At 28.2% G+C, this 12,197-nt stretch overlaps 1 protein-coding gene across 1 annotated transcript in view; it reads left to right on the forward strand.

Annotated features, from left to right (window-relative positions):
• The first annotated feature begins 734 nt into the window (after nt 1-734).
• Nucleotides 735-12,197, forward strand: part of LOC106686762 (facilitated trehalose transporter Tret1) — a 185,496-nt gene continuing 174,033 nt past the window's right edge. The window contains exon 1 of the mRNA XM_014430254.2: nt 735-778. Within this exon, the coding sequence (XP_014285740.1) occupies nt 756-778 (23 nt within the window). The 5' untranslated portion in view covers nt 735-755. The remainder of the gene's footprint in view (nt 779-12,197) is intronic.

The following is a 12,197-nucleotide window of genomic DNA, read 5'->3' on the forward strand; positions in this document are numbered from 1 at the left end:
TTTGAAGTGTATATGAAACATACTACATATTTACCTATTGTATTATTTTGTACAGTTGTAAATTACAATAAATAAATAATTAAAAAAAAATTATTGTACCAATATCATTATTTGTTGTTATTAATTTTACTTTCCTCTTTTATTAAGAAGAATTATTCTTATCTATTTTTTTTCTTTTAATAATAACATTGTTTATAGTTAGGGGTGTCTTATTATAAAAATATATATAACATAACGGTTATATCAACCATGTAAGGCCCATCAGGCAAATCTGGTATAAAATAAAATATAAAAGAATAAAGAAGTGGATAGCGGATATAAAATAAAGTTCTAAAATGAAATATAATGAAGAAAATTTAAATTTTGAAACTGTATGTTTTCCTAGTGGAATTTGAATTTACCATTAAAAATCTTATTTGGTTTATATACCCACCAGAAAAAAATAATTAGGTGTAATAGCTTATGATATAAAACTCCTCATATGTAATACAAAAGATTTAACAGGGTGGAATCACATCTGTTATGAAGACATGAGCAGGACTCGACGTATACTGGCTATGGAAAAGTTGCAAAGCAATAATTCGAGATAAATTTCTCCAATCTTATCAGTATTATGCAAAGAATAATTACTGTTTATTATGAATTTTTTTTCGATAAGAGTTACCCCTAAACGAGGGGATGATGAGTTATATAACCGACATAGGCAGTGTTATATAAGACAGCCACGGCCGGGAGAGGAACAGTCTGACCCAAGCATGCCGCCCAACTCCATCGACAAGTTAGTATCATCCCATAATAGACAATTAACACGTTAATGTATAGTTGATCAGCCCTAATATGGATTACATGTTGTATATGGATCAGTATGTAGAGTCAGTGAAAGTGCATGTGCATGTGTATGTAGTGTAAGGAGGATTAGCATCAATGGGTAAAAACAAAATCGATTGAATTTATAAAACAAAAATTTATAAATTATTTAGAGATATTTTCATTGTGAATGCTATTGAATATTCATACTAAAAATATAAAAATTTAGAATTCAAAATTTAAATAAAATTAAGAAGTCCATTAACTTTTTTTAAGAAATCTATATATCAGATTATAATAGTTCAATATTATATAATACTAAAAATTAATAAATAAATATCAATTAAAAAAAAAAATTAAATTCGAAATTGAAATACAAAATAAAAATATCAAGAAATCTACAAACATAGAGATTTATAGTACAAATTCAGTACAGTATACTCTTATACGTGGGTTTTTTTTATTTTATCTAAAATTTATTATATGATAAGAAAAACCTTACATACATATCACGTTGTAAAAGATGGCCCGTACTTCACCTTGAACTGAAATATCAATCCTAATTTACCTTAATTTAATTTACTAACTGTTATTATTGTTCGATATGGTAAGTTTTGAACCATTTTGAATTTATTTGTAAAAATATTGATATGTTTATTTTTTATTGTAATTTCTTTACTTTATTATTGTATTGAATACACATGTGCATATCTAAGTATGTGTGTATTTAAAGAATTTACGTTTAAAAAAATATTCGAAATATTCATAGGACCTTACATATCTTACAATTCGAAGTTTTTTTAAAAAATTAATTAAGGTATACTAAATTAACCAATTTTATTTAAAACAGTTCTTTATTTATTTATCACAAATAAATCCAAAAAGTTAAGTTAAGAAGTCCATTACTTTATTTAACAACATGTAACGGTTCTCAAGTCTAAGAGAAAGTTTTTAGAAGGAGACAGAACGATCTTTCTTTCTTCCTTTTTTTTTTTTTTCAAAGGATCAATTATAAATAAATCCCAAAAATAAAATAAAGTTAAGGATTAGAAATAAATACAACATTAACACCTTTATAATTAATAAATTCGAATTAAGAAGTCTATCACTTTATATAATTATATGTAACGGTTCTATGTTCTAATTAAGAGAAAGAGTTTTAAAAAGAAGCGGACAAAAGATTTTTCTTTCCTGTTATTTTTTATTTTGATAAAGGGCTTACTAGATAAAGACCACTATAAATAAACTCGAAAAAAATAAATAAAGTTGACGATAAAATCATATCTAAATATCAAAGTAACACCTCGTTAATAAACCTACAATTATAGATAATATTAAAAAAAATACTTCTGTTAGCTATAGTGTAGTGGTGTATGAATCTTATATACGAATTAATTATGACTTGTAAGGATAAAAAAACTAAATTCTAACTTGTAGCATTATGAAATGAAATTTGGAACAAAATATTATGAATGATAAAATGTTTTACAATATAAAATTATACAAACTACCATACTTGAGGGTAAGAGATATTCGTATTACATAACGTAATAAATATTATTATACATAAATAGGATATCGAATTGCAACGTACCTTAAAATGGAGAAACCCCAAAAATATTAAAGTAAAGTAAAATATGTTTACAAAATGTTAATTACCGGTTTAAAACATTATACAACACATAATTTTATATATTCAACATCAGAAATCTATATTTACATTAATAGCTTTTAATAGACCATTTAATACGTAAATATACTTAAAAACATTTTAAAAAATTGGGACATAGGCATATATAGCGTACGTCCCAATTATAGAAAAAGAAAAATACGTGTCAATTATTTTTTTAAGTAATAAGAGAATTTTAGTTATTATATATTTATTTTCACGTTTCTTTAAAATTATAAGCGATTTAGTTTTAAAAATATTTACCACGAAACAGCCTTGAATAGTTCTTTGTTTTCGCTATTTTAGTGGTAAAATGACTTAATTATCGACTGGTGCAAAGTTAATCTTTCTCCTTCGAATATAATATGAATTATTATATTTTTGAAATTTTCATACAAACATAATAACTGGAATTATTACATAACTTGAATACAACTTCGTCTTGGGCACAATGACCTTGCGTCCGGGCCATATATATCGTATATATTATATCTTCAGATAATACTTGATAGTTTTCGAAATTTAAAAACTAGATTTCCTTAACTTTTGCCAAATATTCTTGATTTTTTATTTAATTTAACTTTTTTTTTTTTGAGAAAATTGATTAGATATACAAATAGGATAGTAGATTTGAAGAAGTTTTTGTACATTTACATTTTTTAGAAATGTATTATCTACTTGTACTCAGTACATTTTGTATAAAGATACTGTGATCTTTGAAACTTCTTTTAAAACTGTTATACTAGATAATAAAAAAAATGTAATTAGTGTAGAAATTAAATGGAAACCAAGACTCGTATGGAAATATGACTTAAAAGCGTTTTCGAATTTATTCCAAGAAATGTCAGATTTGCTAAACTTAGTTATTTTATTAAATTCAAACTATATAACATGCGTTCCTAGAACCTATCTAACGTTTACTGACGTACCTAGTTTTGTAGAGTAGCTAAGTATGAATATATATATATTCCGGACCGAACCGAATTTAACTAAGTGGAGGGCCTCGGACAATTGGCGATATTAATCAGGCCGTCCTAATTTGACCTAGGGTTTTCTTAAATTAATTTCAGAATAGACCCAGGATTATATATAAAAATAGATTCAAATAATTAATTAATTTGATATTTGAAAAATATCAAACATTATTAAACAAAAAAATTAAAAAATTAATTTTCTTGATGCTTGATTACTGTTTTTTTTAAAGTTGATGTATGGTTTAAAGATGAAACTGGATACAGAATAATTTCGGGTTTTCCAGATACATACAATGAAGACCCTTCAGCGAGATTAACGAGGCTAAAATTATGCAGCAATTTTTTCAATCCTGCATTCTATTCTATAAGCTACATAATATGTGATGTTAGTTTAATTTTATAAGTTCGATCCATTCTGGATCCCGAGAGGGTTTAAAAAAAAAAAAAAAATTAATTTGTTTAATAATTTTATGGGAGTGCCGTGGCACATTGGTAAGCCAATGCTAACTCCAAAGACACGAGTTCGAAACTAGCCGTGGTAGATAATTATTTTATGATACGCTGTAGCCGTGAGTTAACCCTGTAGGTTCTGAAGTCCTCGTCGGGGTCCACTAAGCCTCATAAAGAATGTAAAATTAATACGGCAAAATACCTGGGGGTCGAGCGTGGTCTTGAAACGTCACCTCCTTGTAAAACCGTTATTCTAAAAACAGTGTTTCCTTATAATGCACTGAGCCATTGACCCTTCATAGGTCGTATAAGTTATAATTAATTTTATATTGTATTGGTCATTTTTTGTACAAAACAAAACAAGTTGTTTGTTATAGTTAAAAAAGGAGTTATTCTATATTTTTTAATTTCATTTTTTACGAGACCTGTTGAAGCCAGTAGGATTTAGCAGCAAAGTACTGGGAACTTCGATATAATATAGCTCCATGTAAAGATATTTTTCTATCCTCTAAAGACAATTTATAATTCCACTCCTCGTCAGTGTTTGACAAAAATAATTGTAATTAAAATTGCATTTATATCCCATTACTGTAAATTGAAACAGGGGAAATTAAATTATAGTTTTGATAAGTAATGCCAATTATACTCACCATTACACTAGATATACATAAACCTACCTGTATGTATGTATTCAATCACTTATTTCCTCAGGGGGGTACGAAAAAAAAGTAATATTAACTACTTGATGTACCACTGTGATAATGGTAGGAATTACAATAATTAGTTTACAAATAATCACTAATTACAATCAGATGTACTATTTTTTGCCCAACATTGTTTCTTTACCCTGACATACGTGTTACCAACATTTTTTAATCTGAGTGAGAAGGTCGAATTTTTATTCCGTTGGACCGCCACGAAAAAAAACATCTCACCAAAATCGATTCAATACTAATGCAGATGTAACGTTGCTAAGGTGACGACTTGGCTTCTATTTTTGCCTAACACTTCTGATTGAATCCTTGGTAGGCAAAAGAAGCATTGGTTTGATTCAAATCTGTCGTTGTAGATTAAAAAACAAAGTGTACTTACTCAGCCTCCACTGGCTAAATATTGTATTTAATATTTTAATTTTATTTTTTTATTGTCATATTATTTAAAAATTTTAACTAATTTATGTTATCCTTATTTCTTCGTGTATAGAGTTTGATTAAGTTTATTTTATTAATATTTCTGTTTATATGCATATAGAGATTTTATTTATTTTTATGTAATTTTTATTCGTTTCATTTATTTATTTATTACGATTACTTATTGCCTAACATTGTGGCAGATTTTAACATTTACCAATAAACAAAATGTTACCGGTTTGTTTTGTTAAATTCAAGACCTTATATTTGGATGGTTTGGAATTATTTTGGAAAACTTTAAGAGATCTAGGGTTTTCTCAAGAGGTTAGTGGGTTATCATATTCAGATTTGTTAAAAAAGAAAAGGGAGGAACTAGTTTTAATCTTATAAATACAGGGATGATTGTCCCAACTCATTAGATAAACGGAGAATTGCCCTTGTTTGATATGGGTCAGTCACGATTCGGATTCCAACTTGATGGACAGTATCCAACTTAGCCAGAGTTGTTTATTTTATTTTTTTCGTAACTCTTGGTATTTTTTCTACAACTCAGAAGTTTCTATAGTGTCTAATACCTTTTGTGGAATCCAGTCATATTTTCAGGTTTTCCAAGAAGAGAGATGTAATGGAACATGACATATAAATTATTTATATCACGACTTGAACAGTGGTATATCAGACTAAAAAATTTTTTTTTTTTGGCTTTGGTTACTTTGTTACGACTGTACTAGACTGTCCAATCTGTCGATGAACACCAGCAGAGAATGAAATCTCAGTCTATCTAGGGAAATGTCAAATTAAAAAATAAACCAAATTTCTTTCTTTTGAGTTGTGTACCACTATTTATGCAAATCAGCAATGTAATCTAATTGACATTCCACCTTCCTCCTTTCAAAATATTACGAGGCAATCGATGACAAAAAGATGGGGGATTTATCTATGCAAGGGCTTACCAGCTTATTATACAGTTCTTTATTAGTTATTACAATTATTTGCATAACAGAAGAATTTATTTTTTTCTTACTTCAAGGGAGGGGGGGGAGGTCTGCTGCCTTCCCCTCGCTGGGTACGCCCATGCTATATACAACACATCGCCTTACCTATCTATATCCAATTTTGGAAAAATATTATTTAAAAAATTAATATGGGAGCATTTCATACGAATAATTTAAATATTTATCGAAAATATTGATGTCTAACTCCCATTTTTCAGGGGAAAATTAATTCAGTATCTACTAGATGTCCTTTAAGTAATGAAACTTAATAACAAGAGGAAGAAAAACTTTATTAAAATATAAATATAAAGTTGTATGCCCAACTTCATTGGGTTACTAGTTACACAGCATACTTATTTTAGTCCAATCAGACAATATTTTTAATCTAACAACAAACAGGCCTATAAAAGTATACAATAATTATTATAAACATTAATATTGTACAACATTAAAACATGACTTTTTTTTTAATCTCTTTGGTTCTTTTATATTTTTTCTGATTTTTTTTTTTTTAGCTTTTTCTTTTTCTCTTTTTCCTTATTTTCCTTCCCTTCTTTTTCCCTTTCATATTTAGGTTTTAACCTAATGTGCCTTTAATAGAATAATGGATAGAATCTTGATAAAGATATGAAAAAATATAATAAAAATACTTAAATAACAAATACAAAAAAAAAATTGTTTATATCATTCTCCAACGTTCCATTATCAAGGGGACAACCTAATAATTGTTTTCATATTATTAACATATTATTTGGGCCGCCCATAGCTCAGTGGTTAAGACAAAGTCTTACCAATTTGATGTCTATTGGCGGTGCCGGTTCGAATCCGGCCTGGGACGTCGACTTTTTTCATTGAGTGGCGGTCCCACAAAATGAACAACTTTGACCCCCAACCATGGTTAGGCAGTATAGGACTCCAATGGGAGTCTTGGCAAAAAAAAAAAACAAAAAAAAAAACATATTATTCCTTCACACATAATACTAATATTTCTTAACACCTCATTATAGATTTATCACATATTAATAATTGTCCAAGTCAAAATACCTCAAAACAAGAACAATAATCAAAATATTTGAATAGTTTTCTGTTATCAAAACTATATAATTTCAATGCATCAAAATATTTTTTTAAAAATTAATTGTTAACCAAATTTCGTCTTTAAAATAGATGTTGATGCACTATGACCACATAGTTTTATAAGTAGAGAGCCATTTTTAAAAATGTTAGTTGGAAACTTATAAGAAATGTTTTTTTAAGATTGTTTAACTTAGGTAATTGGATAATATTGAAAAAAGTTTTTTGTGATAGGTGAAAAATCAATAATGTGGTATGTTAAGAAATATTAGTGTTATGTGTGAGGGAATGATATGAAAACAATTTTTATTTTGTCTCCTTGATAATGGCCTAAGGGCCGAAACGTTGGCAAATGAAACAAACAAATGTTGAGAGTAAAGGTATCATTTGAAGTTGTGTTATTATTAAAATTAACCACTCTTATACAATAAATAAAGAGAGAGAAAAACACTTTATTAAAAACTTGTTCTGCCCAATTTCATCGGGTTGCCTCATACACAGCATGCTTATAACTAGTATGAGCAATTTATTATGAAGGCTATTAATATAAATAGACAGATCATAAAACAATATAAATAGTCATATTATAAAAGTTTGAATTTTGTGCTAAAATAATACATGATTTTTTTTTCTAGCTTTTTATCTTTTTTATAGGTGTTTTTAATTTTAAAACGTTCTCTCTTTTTTCCATTAAACATAAAAAAAAATTAGAGTCAAAATTACAAAAAATATATAAACACATTAAATATAGTAAAAATATATACATACATAAAACTCACACATATTAAATTAGAAAACTAGTAATAAATCTTTTTATTAAAAATAAATTCTAACGGGACACATTAAAAGAAATTCTCTTGTCTTGCAGTTTAATAAGTAAGATGTATGAGTAAAATTCTTAAAATAGTTTTTCTATTCTGTGAAATATTGTTTTGGCTCTATTGGGATTTGCAATGGTCCTGGAAGATTAAGGATATAGCTTAAGGATATAGACCAATTGGTAAAATAACTAAACCGAGACAAGATGAGCTGACTGGAGAACGGAGATAAGACCTTGAAGTGCGTGCTCTATACTAAAGTCATTGAGCCGGATAGTGAGTGGCTAACTGGAAGTGGTTATCAACACTCAGCTGGAAGGACTAGAGGGGGGGGAGGATAGCAAGGCAAAATAATTTATTTTATTTTATTTATTTTTTTACATATGGACATATATTTATTTGTGAATGACAAGATCTTGTACAAATCTCATTAAATTAAAGTAACAGTTTTTATAACAAACCTGTTAGTACAAGAGCCCAAGAGGATCAAAATGGCAGTTATTTCACCCCAATTTTTGATTACTTAATTGAAAACTAGATATAATTACTAGTCAAAATTCATGCGTCTGCCAAGTATAGGTTGGGGGAATAAAAAATGGCGACTTCTTCAAAATGTTAAAAATAATCCATTTTTATTAAGAGCTCTATATCTTTACAACTACCAACAACAATAGAGAATCTAATAGAGCATTATTTAAAGTAGAGTAAATTTGCTAAAATGTAAGCCCTAATAGAGCTATTTACGTTCAATAGTTCTCAAAAACCATTTGGCGGATAGATGTCTATTGGCACTCAAGTCAAAGCTAGTTAATTGAGCTATAAAGTACTTTATTACGTTTATTTTCGTAGGAGTATTAGTTTTTATGAAATTTGCTAAAATAAATTGATTTATAGTTGTTCGGACAAATTTTCATTTGCCAAATTTATGTCATAAAAACTACTACCCCTACGAAGATAAGTGTCATAAACTACTTTATAGTAAGTTAAATTTCCTTTATTTTGAGTTTTGGCAGACATATGTGCGTCTTATGGATAAATAAAGATAAAAGGTATTTACTATTTCATAGTAAATTAAACTAGCTTTAATTTGAGTGCTGGTAGACATGGTAGACATACGTCCAATGGTTTCTGAAATAAAGTTTTTCATAAATCAAACTTATTGTCCGAACAACTAAAAATCAATTTATTTTAGTACATATGATGAACACTATTATTTCTATGAATGTAAAGGTCCTAAACTACTTTATAGTATATTAAACTAGCTTTAATTTGAGTGCTAATAGACATATGTACGTCGAATGATTATTGAGATATAGATTTCTCAAAAAACTAACTACTGATATTTCAGTATATTTTTATGGATTGTTGATTTTTAAAAGGCTATATCTCGAGAACTAGTGGACATAAATAGCTCTATAAGGGCTAATATTTCAGCAAATTTATTCTTCTTTAAATAATGTTCTTTCAGATTTTCTAGTGTTGTTTGTAGTTTTTGTTTGCATAAAGAGCTCCGAATGAAAAATTAATGTTTTGAAACAGCCGCCATTTTTTATTACCACTACCTATACTTGGCAGACTCATCATTTTTGATTAGTAATTATACATAGTTTTCATTAAAGTAATCAAAAATTGGGGTGAGATAACTGCCTTTTTTTCTTCCCGGCTCTTGTACTATGTGCCCAGTGCAGCACTATGTTATAAAACTGTTTTTGTAATGGATCACTAGTAGTGCTATAATTATTTTTAATTAACCAAAACCTTATATAAGTATATATAATAACTGGGTTAGGAAAACTAGTGACATGCCACTTACAAAGTCAGACTTATTGGCTACTGTTTCAATGTAAACATAGAGTAAACGTAATATAAACATACAATGGAACATAAAAACAAAACATAGTGTTAAATCAAGTTTCAATTTAACTTGATTGTAAATGTTCAATATATTTTGGACGTTTTTTAAGTTGCAAGATGCGGGTACAACACGCGGGGGATAGAGTGGGCTCAGGGATCCTCAGGTCGATTGTGTAAATATTGTATATATTATTTTATCATTATGTTATTTTATTTATTTATTTTTCATACAGATAGTTTGATTGTGTTCATCTTGTTTATTCTTTTGTTTGTATATATTTTCAGAGTTGTTATTTTTTTTTTTTTTTTTTTATTTTAGTATGTATGAGATCATTCATCACTATTACCTATTGCCCACAACTGTGTGGCAGAATTTAATATCTATCAATAAATAAATCTATCGATCAATCAAAAAAAAAAAAAAAAAGATGCGGGTATGGTTGGCTTTAGGATATATTTTCTATTTTCTTTAAATGTTGGACAATATAGGAGGATGTGGTACAAACCATTATTGAAATAGCTTTTGCAGAACTGGTAGAGTTCATTTGCCTTAAACGTGAGGATTTTGCTTCGGAGGAGGTTGGGGGCTCCACTAAACCATCTAATTCCTCTCGAATCCAATCCTTACAGTCCAAAATCCTTCGTACAATCCTTAATGCTCCTTAATTTGTCACGAATCAAGTCATCCATCAGGACCACCATGTCGCATATGTTGCCGAGTTGGCAAGAACTAAATACCATTCCTTCCATGATAAACTCCCAACCACCCAAATCCACTTGTTTCTCACCTTCATTACCTAATATTCAATAAATAAATTATTAAAAAAAAAAAAAAGTTAAAAATAATTAAAAAAGACGAATTACCTTTTCGTTCTAATTAATCACTGCAAATTAAAGAAAAATCAGGTCAACAGGATTAAAACGCAATACTATTAAGTCCAATTAATAAGCACTCAACTCAGTTATCACTTAATCAAAAAGGAATTTTGATCTTGATTACTCAGCTATTAAAATAAAAAAAACTCGATACCTTTACATTTCCCAATCATTAAGTACAGTTCATTATGACCCAGATTTACACACTAGAGTAAATTGAATACAGATAACAAAATAAATCTGCATATTACAACACGGTTCATTATTTATTTGGAACATATATTTTTTATATCAGTAAATAAAAACCCTAAAAAAAATAAGAGCTTCTTAATTAATATAACAAGGCTAAGAAAATAAATTGTAAAAAAAATAAAACCCTCAATAACTTCAAGTTTTTTCTTGATACCTTGAAAAATTGAAAGATAAATGTTTTTAGTCACCTCGGTTAGTTTCAGAGACACAGTCCTTCCTAACTTTGACCAAACAAGACAAAAATACCAACATGTTTTATTTTTCCGAAGAAAATTCGTCGCGGTTACAAGTTAAAATAAAATTCTATTATCATAATGTTTTTTTACCCTCTACCTGGTCATTTCTAACACATAAGGAGGGTTACGGATATCTACAGGTTACCACCCTATTCTAATCATAGTGTTAGGGAGGTGGAGTCAATTTGCTTTCCGAAATAAAAGTCAACTCCCCTCGTAAAGGCCTCTGACGTATAAATAACCTTTTTTTTTCATTTATATTGGACCCCTTTCCTGGACGTCCAATTTACATTTCGTGGGACCGCAACAGAAATAAAAGTTGAACCCCCCCTCACTAATTTTTGAAAAATCCTTCATTATTAGATCTTCCCTCTGTAATTCCATTCCTATTTCTATCTGTCACTCCAGTACCCTTCCCACGTTCGAATATCCCCGTTGATTCCAATATTTCTTTGCCATTTCCAATAAATTAAACGTTTCATTTAATGTTTATATAAAAACTCTATAAAACCTAGTGTATTAATATTTATACTTTCAATTGGTATCAATTTGACTATTAATAATTAGTTATTAATATCATAAATTTACATTTTTTTTCTCTTTAAAGACCTGTAAATTACTTTCAAATCGTTTTTCATTTTTTATTACGCATTAATTATTCTGTTTTCTTTTTTTATTCCTTACTCTGAAGCTCTAAATCCTGTTAAATATTTATTGTAAAGGAACGTATCGTATAATAAATAAATAAATTATTATTTATTTATTTAAATTAGATAGCTATTAGTATCGCAATGACCTATTTAATAAATCTATAAGAGAATTTAACTATCTATAGCTATATTTTATAGCATTTTAATATCTGAATAATAACATGTTTTCTTTTTTTTTTCCAGTCGCTTGAAAAGCACATGATAGATAAAAATCATATATGATTATCTGTCTCCAACTATCTATAACGCGGAGTTTTCCTCCTTTCAACATAAATAAACCGGTCGGTTGATCATTTACGGAATAAGATAATTGAGTTCACAGTCTGTTTTCATCTGGATGGATTTGATATGG

The sequence above is a fragment of the Halyomorpha halys genome, unplaced genomic scaffold, assembly GCF_000696795.3.
Source record: "Halyomorpha halys isolate HHAL.00 unplaced genomic scaffold, Hhal_1.1 Scaffold871.1, whole genome shotgun sequence".
In the NCBI taxonomy this organism is placed as follows: domain Eukaryota; kingdom Metazoa; phylum Arthropoda; class Insecta; order Hemiptera; family Pentatomidae; genus Halyomorpha; species Halyomorpha halys.